Consider the following 21,487-nt stretch of genomic DNA (forward strand, 5'->3'; position numbering starts at 1 on the left):
GACTTAAGAGGGTGATTAGCAAACAAAGAAACAAATGAAAAATGAAATATGTTTTTATAATGATCCAAAGCTATCGGGCATTTCATTCCATGTCTGCATTTTTTCCCCTTTTTATTTATTTATTTATTTATTTGCATCCTTTTAAAGATTTCTGGAGTAAAAATAAGCACACATATTAAAATCCCTTATGATACGAGTATGTTATTTCATCTTCTCTAGATATCATATCATATACTACCTTCAGTCCAAATTACTCGCAACTTTGAAATATTTAATATCTCACAAATAGTACCCCAAAGTTGTAAGTAATTTGGACCGGAAGTAGTACAATAATTTGTTCAATAAAAGTGACAAATTTTAACACGTATTAAAATAATATTCCCAAGAGAAACAGAAGCAATTTTTTTTTTAATTGGATAATATATTGGCAATATCACCAATGCAATACTGCATGCATGAAATGTGACATAAATTTCAGACCTCAGTACTCAAAGAAAGAACAGATGAAATCTCTGCCTTTATAAAGCTCATATTAGGGACCAAATCATACCCGTTTTATCTCAAAAGTATACATTCAAATAATCATATGCATGCCTCAGTAATCACTCGCCGAGGGCAGCATACTCTAAGGGATTCCAAGTTTCCATAGCCCAAAATGGCCCCCATATATATATATGTATAAACCACTGTCACAACTCAACTAATTTACAGCAAAATGAATTCAGCTCACCAGATGAATGACACAAGTAAACAATTAACAATTGTACAATGACAGAAAGAAAAAAAATACACAACTAGGAACCAAATAAATATACATAGGACCTTACATAATAATTGTACAACACTGGATCAGATCCACTCTACTCCAAAGGCATAAATAGTTGGAGAAGTTTGGATATTGACAAAATCTCTGCCATCGTTCAAGGACTAGCGTAGACGAGCTCCACATGACAGTCATAGTAGTCATATTACAAAGTTACTGTCCTATGAATCATCTTCTTCGTCTGTTTAAACCCAAATCAGGGTTGCCTTTCTTCATCATAGCTACAAATTCCTCATAATTAATTCTACCATCCTGCATAGGAGAGGAGAAATATAATTTAGTCCAATTAAAAACAATGCCATATAGCATTAGAGTCTCTTCGAGATGAATGAGAGCATAACTATAAAATGACAAGCTATGTTCAAGAATAATGAGGCAGGAGCTAAGCAGGATTATGAATTATGAATATCTACTACAAGGGACATAAGGAATCATAGACAAGAAGATACATTATCTGTGTCAACTTCAGCAATTATCTCCTTTATTGTTTTCTCGTCACCCATATTATACTTCTTCAAGGCTTGCTCTAGTTCCTCCATGGTTATGTACCTAATGAAGTGATAAACCAAGCAAGACAGTATTCATTAATCAGGATACAAAGCTGTTGAAACTGTTTCAAAAATATACAAGACATTTAAAAACCAAGAGCAAGCTACCCGCTCTTGTCCTCGTCAAAATATTCAAAGGCCTTGTACAGATGGTCCTCCTTCTCCATCCTATTCATATGCATTGTGGCTGTGATGAACTCCATGTAATCAATGGTTCCATTACCATCGATATCAGCCTGCAATTGAAAATACACATTGTCATAAAGTTGCTTTAAGCTCAATTTGCAGAGCTAGAATTTTAAAATAAAATATGTGAAACTGATTGTTAAATGAACTGCTATAATAAAGCTATACATGGCAGCAAAGTGTACAATGAAGTTATTTACATATTGAATCCATGGAAAACAGAAACTTCCTTCAAAAAAAGGTGGAAAACAGGATAAGGTTTCAATCAATAATGAGAACTAATTTCTTTAACATTATAAGTTTTGCCAAATTTTTATTTTAACTATACAGCTTAAATTTCAAAGTTTGGTAGCACACAAAGTCACAACCCTCCAGCTCAAAACACCCAAAGACAATGGTAGTGTTTGAACTTAAGGCGATATCTTGAAGCAATATTCCCTGAAAACCCCAAAGGTAAAAGCATTAAGGGACATACCCCAGCAAATCAAGGTACAGACTATCCTTTTCCTTTTTTTTTTTTTCATATAATTGGCAAGTATAACAGCTTTAATTGCATGAAATTACATGTGTAATTCACAGCAGTAAATCATGTACTCCCTTCATAATTGCCACATTGTGCTAATACCTACTGTAAAGGCAATATCTATGTTCTTTAGTATTCTTGACAGTTAAAATTTGCACAATAATTTAGGCACGGAGACTCAGATAAACAGAATGAAAAAGTTGGGGGGGGGGGGATGGCAAAAAAACATGATATTGGATTTATTAACGACTAGTGACTCATAAAATGGGTTACTTAAGTAGAAAAGAGGAGGGTACAAGTGTAAAAAAATCATTTTCCAAAATAGAACAACGTACAAGTGTAAAGAACAAAAAGTAACTCAAGTAGCATTTCACATGATTTATGAATGGTCTTTCAAATAGTTGGTTCATTTCTATCATTTTCCCATCATCAATATAAGTTGGGTATTTAAAAGAATTTAAAAACCATCGCTTTTTAGGTCAGGTGAATATTATAATCCCAAATAAAAAGGAGCTCAAGGTCAAGTATCCTTCTTCCCCACTTTTAGTATTGCAACATTTGTAATTTCACAATTGCCCGTGCACAAGTCTAACAATTGTTTTTTAATTTATCTATTGATAAAAAAATATACCTTGAGACTAATTCAACAACATATAACATGATGACATTTCTTTTTATCGTAAAACAAATAGTCAAAGTGAAAATTGAAAAAGTCCAAGTGCCACAATAATATATGAACAGAGGAAGTACCGACTAATTGACTAGAGTGAACATGTAATGATCCTCTTAAAAATCTACAACTTCGTGCCTTAAATCTGTTTGGCATAAGGTTTTTAATCTATAATGCCAAAGGTTGAACATTCACTCTGTATAAGACACAATTAACAAAGAAATAAACGATAATATTAGGGGCATACCGCTTCCATCAACTGCCTGACTTCAGACTCTGACAGCTTGGTTCCCAGCTTTGGAAGACCAGCCTTTAACTCTTCATAGGTAATAGTTCCGCTGTTGTCTGTATCCATAGATCTAAACATTTCTTTTAAACCCATTATTTCTTCTTCAGAAAGGTTCTCAGCAATTACCTAGAAAGGAAGGAGAGCATGCATATGAAGTGTCATAAAAAATAAGCCAGAAAATAGAAATGGAATTCGGGAGAGAACAACTGAGCCTTCAGATCTCACCCTTAATGCTACTTTTTTCAGTTTGTTCATTGCTCTGAATTGCTTCATTCTGGTTAAAACAGCAATATCAATTGGCTTGTCAGGAGCTTCTCCATCTTCTCTCATCCATGGATGGTCTGCAGTTCATTCAGAATTACGTCGTCAAGTTCAATTATAGAAGGGAATTAAGGTATATTTACAAAGGATAATTGGATTTATATAATCAAAACTGTAGGAGTGCTTTTTTTGTGTGAGAGTGAGGGGGGGGGGGTCAACCTTCAAACTTTGATGGTACCAATGTAATTTTTTTCCCAAGAATTTAAAGTTAGCAATTTTTTTCTTGAAGACTATCCTTTTTTTTTTTTACTACCTTTAAAAAAAATTGAATTAGTTCTAATGAATAGTGTCCGGACAATTATACCCTCTAAAATGGTTATTTACTTATTTTCCCTCATTAGTGTCAAATGTCAATTGCCTCTTTTGTGAACTTTAAAGAATAGTGTGGAAACATTTATACCCCTAAAAATATTTGGTTATATAATTTCCCTCTGGACATGGTTAACTACAGCGCGTGCATTGCACACGTTAGCCACCCTAGTATAATTGGAAAGTTATTTTCTCAAAAGCAAAAGGATGAATTAATTTGCATTGAGAAGTCACACGATCCCAAAGTTACTAAATAATACCAGCAGTAAAAGTAGAATATTTTTTTTCAAAAAAAAAAAAAAGAACGAAAGCAAACTTATAGAACATAATAACTACAGTCTTTAAAACCATCCCTCTAAAGTTGGGACTATTAACATCCTAGTATGAAGTTAAGTAAATATTTGTTCAATCATCCATAGTTTGGATCATTATAAGAAAAATGACTAATCTATCTAAAAGAGTGAAGTAAGCTGTAAGCCTATCAGAAAGATGACCACAGTAATGAACATCAAATAACATTTATTTATGTCCGTAGACATTACATTCATTTTTAGGAAAATTAAACAGTTTTAGATGTTACTCTTGATTATGGGATGGTGAAATTTCATTTAATAATAGTACTCCGATATATGAAGTGATTCATAATGATGGCAATGGGATGTCATTTAGCACTTTCATATAGTCATGCTTTTGTCTTATATACTTTAGAATATAAATCTTGCATAAAACTTACTTAAAGCATCAAGAGCAGAAAGCCTGTCCTTAGGCTCCTGACGCAACATCTTCTTCACAAGATCTTTGGCACTACTGGATATTGAAGGCCATGGATCAGATGTGAAATCAAGAATGCCCCGTAAAATAGCATCAAAGATACCCTGCTCATTCTCTTACATGGAATAGGAAAAAATGTCAGTATTGTGCATCAATAAGCAAAAGATATGGTAAACAATATAGCCCTTACAAAACAAGTTCAGCAGTTAGATTCTATCCAAACAAGAATCCAATTTATAAAGTGAAAATATATACTACCTCCGGTCCACTTTACTAGCAACTTTGAGGGTGATTGCGGAGGCCGAGGCAAAAGATCATAAGCATGATTATTGAAAGATAAGGGTATATGCTTAAGTTTTAATTCAACCTTAAAAAAAAAAAAAACAAATTCAATTAAATTTATTTAAAATTTACCCACCACTACCGGCACCACCTAGCTGCACAGAAAACACCCACCGGCCACCACCACCACCACCACCTACCACCAAACCCAGCCACGACCACCAACCCAGCCACGACCACCAAACCAACGACCAAACCCAGACCACGACCACTAACCTACGACCACCAACCCAGCACACCGACACAACCAATCCAGCAGACCCGAGGCCACCGATCTTAGACCACACCGACACAAACAACACCGAAACCACCAACCCCAACCCATCGATTTGAAACCCACGAGGCCAACGATTGTAGACCACGCCGCAGCCGATCTTAAACCACGAGGAAGGAGAGGAGAGAGAACCCCACCAACGATCTGAAACCACCCCAAACCCACAGACCCAAAGATCCACAAACCCACGAACCCAAAGATCCACGAACCCACAAACCCAGCAACCGATTTCCTAGCTCGCCACCAGAAGGAAATGCAGTGAACACTCGCAAAGGAGTCTGCCGAATTATCGCCGGAAAATTCCTTCGACATCAAACTCTTAAAGTCGTCGGAAATCGCCCCTAAAATCTGATAAAACTCACCGAAAATCGCCGCTGAAATCAAGACAGGTTGAAGGAGGAGAGAAAAAAAATGGGGATGAGGAAGAAGATGTAGAAATTTGATGAAGGTGATGAGGAGGAAGATGAAGGTGGCTGAAATTCCAAAAGGTGGCTGATTAGATGGAAAGGGGTTGATTTTGGTGAAAATAATTAACTTAATTCATGTTAGGGTTTAAGGTAATTAGATAAAATCAGTTTTTTAATTAGGGTGTTTTAAAATAAAAGTAAGGGTAAAATGGTAACTTTACCACTAAAAAGTTACTAAAAAAGGAAAGAAATGGGAAAGTTGCAAGTAATTTGGACCACCCCAAAAAGGAAATAGTTGCGAGTAAAGTGGACCGGAGGTAGTATAATGGCATCTATTGGCCAATCAATCTTTGCAAGGCTTATATATATTTAAAAAAAAAGAAAAAAAAAACATTAATGGAACAACTGAGAGAGCAACATAAAAAGTGTCCATCACACAGAAATGAAAAATTATGTATAAATGAACAACAGGGCAAGAGAATTCACGAAACTTCAATCTCATATAATATCTTAATGGAGGAGAAGAAGAATACCTCCCCAAAATGGTGGAACTCCACTTAGGAGGATGTATAATATCACTCCAGCACTCCAAACATCAGCTTCAGCACCATAACTACGACGTAAAACCTCAGGAGCTACATAATATGCACTCCCAACAAGGTCTTTAAAAACGTTTCCTGCATCCACAAGTACAAAACTGTTTATAAACTTAAACTTTTGATAGATAATAAACTTCCTGCATAAACAAATGAGTCTCGTGTAGAATAAACTTGCACAATGGTGGTGATTTATGTTACCTGGAATGGAATTTTTCATTAGGTATATATTAGCTAGCATAAAACCAAAGTGGTTCGGTTAAATGTTGTAGGATTGATGTTGGCAACACCTAGAAACTTAGTCCCTCCTTATCACATCAGTTTTGACCCTTAACACGGCAACATAGGTGATAAGGTTTATCAATTGTTATTTTATTAGAAAAGTAGATGTAAAATGATATATAATCAAGTATTAAAAAGGTAGATGTAATAGATGATAATTTTTAGTGAATGTGAGATAGTGTGGGGCCCTAGCTTTTTGATAGGAGAAAGAGAGATGCTTTAAGATAAGGGTGGAGATTTACCAAAATAAAAGTGTAAAAATAATTTAAACAAATCCAAAGGAAAGTAAAAACTAACCAGAGACAGGACAAAAATTTAATTAATGCTAAAATTGTGACAATATATTGGCACTTAAAATTATTCCCTTTGCTTTATATAAGCTACCACTTTTTCATTTTGAGATTGAATTTTGGCTTAAAAGGCTCCTCGGCTTTTCAAAAAAAAAAAAAAAAAAGTTTCAGCAAGTTTTCAATAAAAATAAGTTAAGTTCAACTAAGTAGGGAAGGACAGAGCCTAACTTATCTCATTGCATATCATTAAATTTTTACAGATTGATATTTTAAAAGTATTTCCTTTGTTCTTTTTGTTCTACTAATTTTTTGTTTTTGGTCGTTCTTCTTTGTTTTACTTGATTTGCTTTATTCTAATGTCATACCTTTTTTACCATCTTACATTCTTACCCCTTCAACTCCACAATAATTACACCTTTTCATACACTCCCTTATTCACCTTTTTCTATCACAAACACACCTTTTTATATTCTCTCTCATACTTAATCCTACTTTATCTTACACCCACTTACATTCTTCAACATTTTCTTAAATTGCATATCTATAGTTACTGAAAAGGACATAAAAGAACAAAGAGAGTTCTTCAATATATGAATCTACTGATATTACTTGTACAAACTAACAAAAGTAATAAATACATATTGAGAGATATTATCAGCCAAATGTAGTGATGTGAGTAATTTTGAGGGAGTGCTAGGAGCCCATGGCTCTTTCTTGTAGATTCGTATAATCCTCCAAAATAAGTTAATAATCGGAAAGACCTATTCTTGAAGAGGAAAGAAGAAATGGATTTCAATTTCTTATGAGACAATAGGGCAGGATGGTTTCAATAGTAAAAAAAAATTACAAATTTTTATATGCGGCTCGCCACATGATGCGGCAAGGGTTACTTGTTGGGTGTTACTGGTTTTGTTAGGGGTTACTTGTAAGTGTTACTTGTATTATAGGGTTACTTGTATGGGTGTTACTGGTTTTGGTCAGGAGTTATTTGTAGGGTGTTACTGAATTTGTTAGAGGTTACTTGTAGGTGTTACTTATATTCTGGGGTTACTTGTATGAGTGTTACTGGTTTTAGTCAAGGGTTACTTGTAGGGTGTTACTGGTTTGGTATGAAGTTTCTTGTAGGAGTTACTCATAATATAAGTAACACCTATAAGTAACCCCACGATACAAGTAACCCATACAATTAACCTCATAATACAAGTAAACCCATAATACAAGTAACCCTAGAATACAAGTAAAACCCAATAAGTAACCCTTGCCGCACCATGTGGCTTGCCGCACTGAAAAACCTCTGAATAAAAATAGGATGAGATATATTATGTACAAGATTTATCCAATTCCCCAAAAGAAGCATCAACTCTTCCTTTATTACATTGAAAAGGTTGTTAATTCCCCAAATTTTTAATCCATTGAGGGTCAATGTAATACTATTAACTTGATTGGAAGTTCACAAAGAACCATTGCTAAACATTTGTCCAACAAGCGAAGGGATTATGAACTCCATAATCAATGATACCTAAACTGCTATTAGCCCACAAAACATAAAAATAGTTCCTTATAGCAAATGTGGTAGTAGTTTTTTACGAAACACAGGAAACTCAGTCTTATCCCTGAGACTGTTTTGCTGCTGGGACAAAATTAAGTACTCCTTCTAATTTGAGTAATTTCTACCCATTTACTATGGATCATCTACATGGACCAACATGTTATCCCTGTGAGTTTCTTAGGTAATCTTTTTTCTCTCCAGTCTCCAGTCTCCACTCATCCTTATCCAATGCAAAATGATCCGGAAGATGCAATTGTTTCATGTCCCTTGTCACCCTTTCCATCCTAATCATCTTTGGGTTTTTTAATTTTTACTTTTTATTATCTTTATTATGTCTGCATTCTCTGAATCAGTACTTCTAGATGTTGCTGTTAGTGACCTGACTGACCTCAATTTGACAAATATACGGATTTCTTAGCAGCAAAGCGACAGATTTTCACAAGACAAAATCTCCGCTCTATCTGGGAAAATACTTGTTGGAAGTGGCTTTGATAATGGAAAACTTTAATCGATTCAAGGTAGTCCATAGGCATCAATGAATGCACTTGCTTCCTTGATCACTAATAGTTTTTAACTGATTCCTAACAATGGTAACAAGGACAAAATTCGGCTTGACAAGGAATTGGAAGGGAGGTTTCTATTTGATACTTTTTCTTTCCTTCAAGCACCGTGAGTATTAAGAAGATATTGGGTGGGTCAAATTTTGGTTTTAAAACCTTCACTAAAAGCAAAATACCCAAAAGATGAAAAAAAGATTTTTTTTTTTTTTTTTCAATTGCATCCACAGCAGGGGAATTTCCCACAAATTGAGCCCCTTTTTCTTAGAAGACGGTTTTGATTTCAGGAAGGAAGAAAAATAAATAGGCTCTGTAAGTTGCCTTCTTAGAAGACGGTTTTGATTTCAAGGCCTCATATGTGATGAGTGCCTAATTTAATTTTTGCTGCCAAGTTCTACAAAATAAGGATTCCAACCAAGACAATCTTAAGAAGAGGAACCCTCTCACACACTCTAATAAAGAGTGTTCCTTTTGTTATAAACTGATTTCACCTACAATGTGGTATAAAGAGGCACTTAAAACAGATATGGAAGCATAATTCACTACCTAGTTCTGTTCAACTAGTCCACAAAGTAATCCCATATCAATTATCAATTTGCATGCTCATGGGTTAGTAGAATAGCTGTGAAAAATTAGGAAGCACGTAGTGATAATCTAGAAGACTGGGATTACTATCACTGACACCATTTTAGCATGTGCTGCATATGAGAAAGATGGAAATTTTACTGAAGCTTGACTATTATCGTTGCTAATTTACGTCTGAAATAGAGGTACTTTCAGATGTTTAAAAAATTAAATTAAAAAAACTATAAATGATAGATTTTAACGTTAACATGTTACTTTTTCACGCTTGTTTATATATAACTTTGGTCATTATTATGTCTAACCAGTCTAATTATGTATATGTAGTCTGTACAAACTATAAACAGTTATTATCTTGAAAATACATATTGAGGCGAAACTAGCAAGATTGCACATCACTACATTATTCCTTACATATAAATCACACACGATGGTCAAAGTGAAATTTGAGAAGTGTGCCAAAATTATAGTTTAAAATCAATTTGAAACAAAGGCTATACATAAAAGTGGAGTTGATTGTTTTATATGCAGAATTATGCTTTAAATAGTGGATAAAAATAAATTACAATTCCAGATGAAAAAATTGTGATAAGAGGACTGGATTGGAACAACAAAACACAGAAGCTTTCTATGGTTTTAGGAGAATTGTTAAGGCAGGAATTGCCTTCATATTGGCTTCAAAATATGAATTCAAAATTTTTAGATGATGTCCGAAGAAAAAATAATCTAACCAAATTATAATTTAGGAGTACATAGTGGATTTTTTTTTTCTTAAAAAAATACTTTTGATTTAGCCAGTGGGTATTTGGTTAGTCAAAAGTTAATAAGCCAAATTTGTAACTAAAATTATATATTTTGGTATTACTATTTTTAGATAGCATAGCACAAAACTTGTGCATTAAGTAATATCTCAGACGTAGAACTTTATATGGGTTTATATGACTTGGCTATACGGACAAGGGCTTAATTTGGGCAGATAATTGGTCCTAAAATTTTGGTAAAGATCCAAATTAGCATACAATTACATCAATTGAATTATTTTAGACTTTCTTCAAATTTCATTGAATTTAGGACAAAATCCAAAAGTAAATTAATTTGGCCTAAATGCCTGAACTTGGATTTATGGAAAGTCCAAAGTCCAAACAAAATACGGAGTAGTTTATAATAAACCCCTAATCTTCTCATGTATTTTCCTATAAAAAAAATCTTATATTGTTAATTCTTTCAATTTTGCAACAAGTCCTTCAGTAGGTTTATGCACAAGTCAAACAGAAAGGATTCTCCCACTCAAAGACTGGTCACTAATGGGAACCAAATGAGGATGGCTTTAGCTGGGGAAATCGTGAAGCATGACTAAGCATTGGTTATAATCATAATGGGAGTACTTGTGGTATTTTTCTAGTGACCTGGGAGTTTTAGTACTTTAGACTCCAAATAAACTTAATTACATGCTTTTCAACAAGCCCTGAACACTACAATCTCAAGACTTGAAACTTGAAACCATTTCATAAGAGTTGATCTACGAGAATGCTTTCAGTGTGTATCAAGATATGTGGTACGCAACCAGAAGTTGGAGAAAGGAGGTTAGATGGGAGGGGATATGAAGCTGATGAGTTCGATAACAGTTGTATAATCAATTGACAAATAAATAAGGAAATTGTTAGGTGGGTATTTTTAAAAACATGTAACAAGGAGCAAAATAATGAAGCTAAAGTACGGTATGGTATAAGGCTATACGTGGCCAGTATGATCTCTGGTTTCAAATAGAAGCACCTCTCAACAAACATTACATTACACTTGTTGGCAATTAGTTGTCAAATTCAATTAATTAGTCCATAAAATCAAAACCCCCCCAAAGAATATAATGATCTCAATCATTAACACCTTTCTCACAAAGTAACAAACTTTACATGTGCAATTACATTTTTTTAGTTGGTTAACATTAAATTAGAGTTGAAAAATAAATGGATTATCTAAGAGCACCAAACTAATTTGTTATGAAATAATTTCCTATCAACATTCCCTGATACCAAAATCCATAATATTCCAACAAACATTTATTTAACAATGTAATGTACTCGTAACATATTTAACTACCCTAAATCTGCTTCAATATTTTTCTCCATGTATTAAAAACTCTAAATTCTCAATCAATTTACTCAAGTATGCTTCTCATTATACTGAGTACCATGTAATGATTACTCTTCCACACCCATTATACTCCGTATACCGGTATACTGAGCCGTAAATTGCTTCCGCAACTACTTGATACCGAGTAATAACCCGATTTTACATATATTATTGAATACCATTTAATTTAATACGATGATAAAAGTCTATAATTAGATTTAATTCTAACACTATCATAATACCATCATCATTTACAATCTTATACTAACCTAACAATCAACAATACATGATTGTATGTAACATCATTTACCATCTATTATATAAACCAAAATAAATCAACAATAAATCATAATTTAAACAACCAAGAACTCATACCTGATTTGAAGAAAACAGAAAGACCAAAATCAGTTGCTTTCAATGGCGAATCTTCGAGAGAGCTCAAGAACAAGAAATTCTCAGGTTTAAGATCTCTATGCATAACCCCCATAGAATGACAATTATACACAACCGTAACAATCTGCCGAAACAACCGCGCCGCCTCGCGCTCCGAATAATGCCCTTTCGCAATAATCCGATCAAAGAGCTCGCCGCCTGCGCACAATTCCATAACCAAATTGACAGAGTGACGATCTTCATATGCACCTTTAAGCTCAACAATGTTCCTGTGACCAGTAAGATGGTGCATAATCTGAACTTCACGGCGAACATCATCGACATCGTCTTGGTTGAGTAGTTTCCGAGTAGAAATTGATTTACAAGCGAATTGGAGTTTGGTTTCTTTGTGACTGACTAAGTAGGTGACACCAAATTGTCCACGCCCTAATTCGGGGCCGAAAATGTAGCTGGCGCGGACGTCTTCTTTTGGTCGGCCGAGGACTCGGCCGATATCGGAAGTATGAGAATAATTTTGTTGTTGGTTTTGTGGTTGTTGCTTTTGCTGCTGCGATGATTGTTGCTGCTGCTGCTGCGACGGTTGTTGCGGCGGAGGGTCAGGGTGGTCGTGAGGTTGTTGAGGTGGTGGCGAAGGAAGTGGAGGGTCAGGGCGGTTGTCGTAAGAGCGGAGTTGAGAGAGAGTGGAGGGTAAGCCATTACAGTTGCCCATTATTGGAGGAGAGAGAAAATAGGGGAGAATTGGATATGGCGGAAGAAGTGGGGAAAATGGGGTTTTTTTATGTCTGAAGATGAAGGTGGATTGGGTTGGGTTGGGTTGGGTTGGGTTTGAAGGGTTTGACAAATTCAATTGGTGGGATTGAAGGATGAGGACGTTTTTCCAAAGTGAGCCAATTTTGGCAAATATTAACCAAAATGGTTGCGTGGCAAAAGTATTTACCAATCTAAGCTTCCAGGCTAAAACGCTGTCTCGGTCAGCGTTTTATGTCTGGGTTTTTTTTAAAAAAAAAATCAACCTAAAAACGCTGTCTGGGACAGCGTCTTTGTTGTTGACCTTTTTTTAAAAAATTTTGTAATTGCCTTTTATTTATAAAAATATTTTTAAAAAAAAAACAGTTATACCAAAGATGCTGTCCCAGACAGCGTTTAACTCTGGAACTATAAACGCTGTCTCAAACAGCGTTTAAGGTTATTAATGAAATGCTGTCTGAGACAGCGTTTCTGTCGTTTTTTTTTTCCCTCCAACAGCGTATTTCATTTCATTTCCTCCTCCTTCATTCTCAAACCCCTTCTTTCCCAAACTCTAACTTAATCCCCCTCTCTCTCATACTTGTGCTCCTCCGTGTAGACCGTCGTCGGCGCCGCCACCTCCACCGTCGCCCGCCGTCACCTCCACTGTCGCCCTCCGTGTAGCCCACTATACACTCCCCTCACCCTGAAATAGGTATTCATTCAACTTTCTTTGTGTTTTAAATTCTAGGGTTTATGTTGGTGATTTCTAATTTTTTTGGAATTGGGTTAAAATGTTGATGAGGTTGAGTTGTTAGCGTTAAAAATGTTGAATTGTTAGTGTTGGTATTGTTGAATTATTAGTGTTGGTAATTGTTGAATTGTTAGTGTTGATAATGGTAGTGTTGATAATAGTTTGGATAATGTTGAATTGTTGTTGTTGGTTTTGTTGAAAATTGTTGACAATGGTTGATAATTATTAGGTTTTGAACAATTGTAATTACCTACATTGTTGTGTAATAATGGTGATTTAGGGGTTCTTAGTAGTTAATTTGTAGAGTATGTAAAATTTTTTTGTTTGATTGTGGTGATTTAGGGATGATTTAACGGCTTTACGTAAAATGTGTTTTGGTTGTTATGTAGAATATGGCTGGACAAAATGTAGCGTTGTTATGTCGATGGGGAGGTGAAATTTTGTGTAATGGATCAAATGTGGAGTACAGTGGAGGGAATATGGACCTTATAACACTTGAACCGAACATGACTGTGACTGATCTGATGAATGAGGTTCACAATTGTATTGGTTCAAACCCTATGACTGTTGAACTGAACCTTAAAATGAGGTGTGATACTGGTCATGGGGTGCAAGTGTTACCTGTCTCTACGAACAGACATTTGAAAGGTTTGAGGAGCATGGTAGGAATGAAGGGTTTTTCCAATGAGATATATGTAGAAACAGTGCCTATATGTACCCAATAAAGTACTCGGGCAGAACAACAAGCTACATATGTCTCTGATTACAACACCGCGTCCTTCCAAGAGCCCGCAAACCACATTCCATCGAATGCATATGGGATGGGTTCTTTCACTCGAATGATGCAGGACGACCAATTTCACTTGCCTTTTAGTTCTCATATAGCTTCACCAGTACATGCGGGGGGACGCATGACAATGTTCGGCCAGCCTGCTCCGTCGTCATTGAACACCGTGGCATCTTCGCCGATGCAATTGCATAGCTACTCTCCTATGCAAGGTGATGATGGTTCACCGTTTCGAGAAGAGCCAAATCATTTTGATGATGTTGTGAATAATGAATTGTCGGTGTATGATGTGTATGCGGAAATGGATGATGAGGACGAGAACGGAGAGGGGGATGATGAACCAACACAGGTGGAAGATGGTCAGTCGTTGGTTAGAACTCCCATACCTTGGTTCAATGAGGTACCCGAGAACTATGAAGTTGATCAGTATTAGGCCGAATCAGGTAGCCACACCTCTTTTGTTCACGGGGGATAATTTGAGAAGGGAATGTATTTTGAGAGCAAGAAACTGCTTCAAGAAATGGTGAAGATGTATTCTATTAAGAGGAATCAATTCTACACCACAGTGACCTCGAATGATGGTGTCCTACATCTGCGATGCAAGAAGAAATGTGGTTGGATGCTACGGGGTACCAAATCCAGTGAGCACTCACGTGGTTTTACCATAGTCACGTACAAAGGCCCGCATCGGGAGACATGTATCACTGAAGTACTATCTAATGATCACCCACACTTGGATTCGTCCGTAATAGCCGAGTATGTGAAGTCCTTTGTGCGGAAAGATCCTTCGTTGAAAGTGGAATTCATACAGGAACTGATCTCGAAGCAATTTCATTTCGATGTCCCGTATCGACGAGCGTGGTATGCCAAGGAGAAAGCTATAGCTGAGATATTTGGGGATTGGGAGAGTTCATATGGCAGACTTCCCCACTTCATGCAAGCACTCCTACGGTAGAACCCGGGAACATGTGTCGTATGGAAACACAAAGCTTTAGTGGATGGTGTATACTACAGCAACATGGAAGTGTTTGAACGAGTGTTTTGGGCCTTCGGTCCTTGTATCGATGGCTTTAAACATTGTATGCCTGTTATCTGTATCGATGGGACGCACTTGTACGGGAAGTATAAAGGAACACTGTTGGTTGCTACGAGTGTTGATGCAAGCTTCCAAGTATTTCCTATTGCATTTGCGGTGGTTGAAGGGGAAAACACTTCCAGCTGGTCTTGGTTCCTAGGTTGTATTCGAGATCGTGTCACGCAACGGGATGGCCTTTGTGTTATTTCTGATCGGCATCCTGGGATCATTGCAGCAATGAGAACGTGTACGTGCAACAAACCGAAGATATTCCACCTCCCATGTTCTCATGTGCTAGCAGTCTGTGCTACATACTCACTATCAGAACGGCCTTGGGTGGACCCTCTGTTGCAGTCGGCCGCCTACATGAACACCTATGCACCACAGTTCTGGTCGATCCCCTGCGAGACAACCCGGGCACAGTGGGCACAGTACGTAGGCCCTAAACTCATTCCGGACGGCACAATGATACGTGGAAAAGGTCGTCCAAAGTCGAAGCGCATACGCAATGAGATGGATGACAGCAACCGGCCCCCAACCAAATGCAGTCGTTGTCACCAGCAAGGTCACAACCACACTACTTGTCCATCTAGACCAACATAGGACCTAAGTGTATATGTGTTATTTGATATAGTAGTATGCAGTGGTGTTATTTTGATGAAACAGTTATAATTTTCTACATTATGTGTTATTGTGTTCAATTCGATGAATTTTATTTTGTACGTTGGATGTTCGAGATTTCCTGTTTATGCTCGAGATTGGAGGACCTCTGTTTGTGCTTCAGGTATACTACGTATATTATCACAAGCGAATTATGCAATGAGTAATGTCATATTTAACATAGTTTTGTGTTTTGCTATTGAAGCTATGGGCTTGGGAGCACATCCACGTAGGAAGACCAGGTAGGCCTGCTGTACATCGTCCGGGGCAGCAGGACCAGGATGACCAGTATGAGCCGTACATCGCTCCGCCTCGCCCTGCAGCTGATGAGGCTTACGGTTGCAGCTTTGTAACAATTGTCATTTTTTTCCCATATACGATTTCATTTTGTAAACATACTTACCAAATTTGTTGCCCCAGGTGGATGGTCCCCAGACTCACACAGGCCTTCACGACATTGACCGTCGGGGAAAGACGGAGACAAACTGGGCACTGGAGCATTGACAGTATCTTCAGCTATGGGAGCAGCGGTTGGGTCATGTCGTTCAGGGTTATCCCATGCAGGGCGTTATGGTTCATGACGATCCGTACATGGTGTGGTACAGGCTTATCACACGTCGTTTCATCAACCCCAGCTACACACCACCGTCCACCCATAACCACCCGGCACATGACGTCATTAGCGGATATGTGAGTTTCTTTTACTATACTTATCATCCTCATTTTTTAACTTTTTTAAATATCATGTACTTGACTGATCGATGATTACTACAGGCGGCGGATATGGTGGCGATGTATGATGCACTGTCCCTCGCCCTTACAGACGGACCCACCAGAGCCCAGGTCCAGCGGATGCGAGATATGTCCGCGACTTCCTTACGCAGACATGGTCACGGTCATCTCATCCAACAACGGGACGGTGATGATGGTCACTCCATCCATTCGCGGTTCGACCCCGGCCAGAGTAGCAGTGGAGGTGATCCTACGTCGCACACAGAGGCAGAGGAGTACATCTTCCACAGTTTTGCACCCTTCAGAACCCAGGAGGACGCATCGTCCAGCCAGCTCACTCCCCCCCCCCCCCCGCGCCGGAACCCATTCACCACCATTCACCATTACACTCGGCGTCGTCCAAGATGAAGGGACGACAGTGAGGCTAGGGAAGGGTTACACCAAATTGATGAGTAGTGAATGTATTGTATCATTGTTTTGTCCTTTTTCCTGGAATGTTGTATATAACGATTGCATTATCAATATAAGACATGCTGGTTGAATGAATCTGTTTGTGTTTTGAAGTTTTGTTTGCTTATTTATCCAAATCGGATTTATGTCAGTCAAAATAGATCCTTCAGGGCTAATGTACATTAAACAACAGACATTTGGAATCCATAGTCGAAAATGGGGAAGAAAGGATGGCCCGTGGTGGTTAATGTGGTTGTTCATGGTGGTTTTAGTGTTGTTGGTTGTGGTGGGTGGTTATCGACGATTGTTGAATGGTTGGGGTTGGTGGTGGAGCTGGTTGAAGTGTTGTTGGAGGTCAAAAGTGGTGGCAGATGGTGGTCGATGGTGGGGGTTGTTGGTGGATTGTGGTGGCAAGAATCATGGCAGGGGGTGGTGGGTGGGGGCAGAAGAAAGTGGCAGATCAGTGGCAAAAGGCTGATTCTGCTGCTGTTTTGCACACCAGCAGAGAAACGTTGTCCCAGACAGCGTTTTAGGTTGAAAATAAGACGTTGTCTGAGACAGCGTTTTAGGTACAAGGAAGTTTGTACATAAAGCGCTGTCTGGGACAGCGTCTTTGGTATAACTGTTTTCGTTTTTTAAAAATATTTTTATAAATAAAAGGCAATTACAAAATTTTTTTTAAAAAAGGTCAACAACAAAGACGCTGTCCCAGACAGCGTTTTTAGGTTGATTTTTATTTAAAAAAAAAAACCCAGGCATAAAACGCTGACCGAGACAATTGTGTATTTTACGTTTGATGACATAACAATGTATAAGTAAATGTATGTACATTAGATGTTGGACTAACGTAGTACGGCATGGAGGTTGATTAGGTGCATTATTATGGGTAGAAATATATCTTTGCAAGATTATACAAAGGCTTAAAATATAGTAGCAAGGAGGAAGTATTTGTAGTGGATTGATGATGTGGATGAAATTATTGTAGGAGTTTTATGGGTATTTTCGGAGGTTGGCAGGAGGTGGGTCAAAATAGTTGTTTTGTAAGTAGCTAATGGATGATGCCTCATGGGAGGAACTTGTTCTCTATTTATAGAGATTTCCGTATGTAGACAATAGACGGTTGGAGAAGGATGAGGATGCCCTCCATGAAAATAGGAAATAGCGGTTATTCAATCTTTACTTGGTCTTTCAATGAATGTAGACGGTTTGGAGTACACATACGTGCAACAACTTTAATTGACTTCTTCTTAGTGGTAGATATTCTCTCCATAACTTTAGGAAGCATCCATAACCATCTTGACTCGGTCTTATATATCTTGGTCTTGAATGTCAACGTCGGTCAACAGTTGTACAAAATGTCCCATAACATGAATCAACCACCATATTAAAACAATTAACTAATTCCTTGTGCAATTCCTCCCCTGCCCATATAGGGAATACGAGCACATTCACTAAAACAGCTATGATCCCTCCAATCGCCACCGAGTAGAGGCGGTCCACAGCCACCGTGATAGAGTATCCCATCCGGTAGCCAGAAACTACGATCAAACAGAAAGTGAATAAGGTCACCTAAACGCGTATTCGTATTGTACTAGTGACGGCCATATCTTCATGAACGACGTTATAAAACCTACATGTACATCAACACACATCACACATGTATTGTGTTAGTGCAACATTGTAACATTTCAGTAGTTTTAGACTTTATTATAGTTAAAATTAAATTACGTACCAATGAAAAATATGCTAACACCAATTATTATAGGTGCAGCAATTGTTCCTGTACATAATGCAACTTGAGCAATGGCAATGGCCAAGATTCCAGCCAATGAGCTTCCTATTGCACGGTTGAACCCCTTACTAAATGTCATGCCTGGATAAATTACATTAAATTAAATTCCAATCTCATAATAACGCTCCAAACAATTTATAGAACTAATGCAAATAAACACGCACCATTTTCCATTTGTATGAAACTTATTCTCCAAATTAATGTTCACGTAGGATCAGTATAATTTTTTTAAAAAAAATTGTTACTAAAAGTAGCTATTTTGGTGCCAAACTAAATTACACGGACAATGAATAAAGTTTATCAATGTATAGTGAACCCAAGAAGTAAGTAGAGTACGAGTACATACCAACGGTGTATTCGAACATGACAGCAGTGGTAAGAATAGCCCAAATGAGATTGTTGGCACCAAAAAAATGATAAGGAGCTGGAATTAAAATTAGTAATGAAACAATAACAACTGCTAATCCTACTTTAAATGGGAAGATTATTCTATTAATGTCGTATATATAAAACTTACAAACATTCTTAACCCAAATACTTCCCTTAGTTTTTATACTATTATTTGTGGTTTCTTTGGAGGTTGCAATGGTAATACTTGTTGTTTGGGTCCAATTTAGTCAAAATTGGGCCTGGGCACTAAATGATCCAATTAAAAGCCCAAGGTCAAGGTTCAACTCTCCAATTGCTCAAAAGTCAAAAGTCAGCCCACAAAGTAAGCCAATTGGGCTAAAGCCCAACCTCTCCAAGTATGATGAGGTATAAAAGCCCTCATATTAACACATTCAAGGAGACATCACATACATTATCACATACATTATCACATACATTATCTCATACACTGATTATTCCAATTCATATGCTCATTCTTGCATTGAGAAATACTCCACAAAAGCCTCAAGCTAAAAACTCTCTTGCATAGTGTCTTCCTTTTTACACATTGTACTGACTTTAGCATCGGAGGGGCCTTCCTCGGAAACACCCCCGAGGCTAGTTTACGTGTGTTCACTGTGCAGGAAACCTTCGGCCCAACACAGCTTGGATCGAATCCAGTCTTCTCCATTTCAGTGGACCTTCGGCAAGGTCCCATTGTTTTCAACCGAAACAATTTGGCGCCGTCTGTGGGGAAGACTTTCAAAAATCTTTAAGCCAAATTCCTAACCAAGATCATCTTGCAATTATCTTAGCAGCCATGGCTAAGAACCGCAAGAGCAAAAGCCTCCGTCAAGGAGCGGGCGAAAAGCCTAAAACCCCTACACCATCGCCCACGCCGGACCGGAACTCTCCCAAGGGTGCCGGCTCGGGGGGAGGATCACACAAGGAGGATTCCCTATCTCCTATAATGCATGACTCTCAATATAGGCCGGACCACTCTCGGTCTAGCAGGGGTCAGTCTGATCATAGGACATATTCAGTGTCCCGAAGCCAACCATCGGCTGCACGACCTCATGCCCACACTCGGCCGGGGACCCCTTTGACGGGGCCCAGTTCGGAAGAGGTGGCAAGAGCGCTGGCAGTACTCATGGAGGCAATGAGGGCACAGAATATGCCACCGCCTCGTGATCGAACTCCTCCGCATACCCGGCATCAGCGGAGGAAGTTAGACCATGACGGTGGGAAGCTTCCTTCCTTCCGGGAACTGGAAGAGTGGGAGGAGGATTCTTGGAAAAATGAAAAACAGAGGAAGAAGAACTCTCAATTATTTAAAGGATCCTCATCCTCAAGACCAGCAGCGCATAAGAGCAGCAGCTCAGCTTCTCGGCCAGAATCTACTCGCCGGGAACCTGAGACTGCTCGCAGAAGCGTCCTTGACCGACTCGGCGGCCAGGAACCGAGCGTGCGTAGTCGCCTCACGTTCCCTGCAGCCGAGGCCCAGACTTCCCAGCCAGGGACGAAAACCACTCCTACCTCTCTAAGAGGGCGGAGCGCGGTCCCTTCGGCCAGGAACAAGGGCAAGGCCATTATGCTTCCCGCTAGTTCACCATTCGAGCAATGGATACTGGAAGAGCGCGTACCCACGGTTAAAATACCGTCGCATATCACATATGACGGGACCACGGATCCGAAGGACCACGTGGCCTCGTATGAGACTCATATGCATCTTTGCCCCAGATCCGAGGCGACTTGGTGCAAATATTTCCCAACCACTCTCAAGGGGGTCGCGCAAGCGTGGATCTCCAAGGGAGTAAGGCAAGGCTCCATAACAGGTTGGGATGATCTGTCCTCCAAGTTCAGGAGCAAGTTTTCCACGGCAAACCGCCGAGAAAAGACTACCGCAGAGCTCATGGGTCTGCAACAGGGGGAAACCGAAAGCCTCCGAGACTACCTGACCCGTTTCAGTAACGAGTCATCAAGCGTCTCTCAGCTGGACCAGGGGCTAGCTGTTTTTGCAATGCAGAATGGCCTTCAGCCAGGAAAATTCCTAGACTTCATGGTCATGCATACCCCGCAGACCTTGGAGGAAGCTCTTAGTGCTTCGGATAAGTTCATCCGAGCCGAAGAATGGAATAAAGCAAAAACCCAACCTCAATCCGGGGGAGGGAAACAGAGGCAAATACCCTTGTCTGAAGGCCAAGGCCATAAGGCAAAGGGAAAATCAAAGGCCTCGGAGCCATCTTCGGCCAGCGACCTAAAGAAGGACAGGTTTGCCTCATACACAGGCAGATACGAGT

General features: G+C 38.5%; 2 protein-coding genes across 2 annotated transcripts; one reads left to right on the forward strand and one right to left on the reverse strand.

Moving 5' to 3' along the window:
* Positions 1-463: 463 nt before the first annotated feature.
* On the reverse strand, positions 464-12,654 carry LOC110722623 (calcium-dependent protein kinase 1-like). The gene is made up of 8 exons (XM_021901893.1): positions 11,825-12,654; positions 5,997-6,140; positions 4,403-4,555; positions 3,265-3,380; positions 2,998-3,165; positions 1,480-1,607; positions 1,273-1,372; positions 464-1,075 (listed from the first exon to the last, which is right to left on the reverse strand). The coding sequence occupies exons 1-8, from the start codon at positions 12,549-12,551 to the stop codon at positions 992-994; spliced, it is 1,620 nt and encodes a 539-aa protein (XP_021757585.1). The 5' UTR covers positions 12,552-12,654; the 3' UTR covers positions 464-991.
* Positions 12,655-15,127: 2,473 nt separating this feature from the next.
* Positions 15,128-16,090, forward strand: LOC110722505. The gene is made up of 2 exons (XM_021901774.1): positions 15,128-15,431; positions 15,969-16,090. The coding sequence occupies exons 1-2, from the start codon at positions 15,128-15,130 to the stop codon at positions 16,088-16,090; spliced, it is 426 nt and encodes a 141-aa protein (XP_021757466.1).
* Positions 16,091-21,487: the final 5,397 nt, after the last annotated feature.

Source organism: Chenopodium quinoa, unplaced genomic scaffold, assembly GCF_001683475.1.
Source record: "Chenopodium quinoa cultivar QQ74 unplaced genomic scaffold, ASM168347v1, whole genome shotgun sequence".
NCBI lineage: Eukaryota > Viridiplantae > Streptophyta > Magnoliopsida > Caryophyllales > Amaranthaceae > Chenopodium > Chenopodium quinoa.

Excerpts from the sequence above, each read along its gene's own strand:
- LOC110722623 (XM_021901893.1), bottom strand. The coding sequence starts at position 12,551 with ATGGGCAACTGTAATGGCTTACCCTCCACTCTCTCTCAACTCCGCTCT. Across the intron at positions 6,141-11,824 it reads TTCTGTTTTCTTCAAATCAG|GAAACGTTTTTAAAGACCTT; the intron begins GTATGAGTTCTT and ends TTGTGGATGCAG. Across the intron at positions 1,076-1,272 it reads CTGAAGTTGACACAGATAAT|GATGGTAGAATTAATTATGA; the intron begins GTATCTTCTTGT and ends TCTCCTATGCAG.
- LOC110722505 (XM_021901774.1), top strand. The coding sequence starts at position 15,128 with ATGGAAGTGTTTGAACGAGTGTTTTGGGCCTTCGGTCCTTGTATCGAT. Across the intron at positions 15,432-15,968 it reads CATTGCAGCAATGAGAACGT|GTATACTACGTATATTATCA; the intron begins GTACGTGCAACA and ends TTTGTGCTTCAG.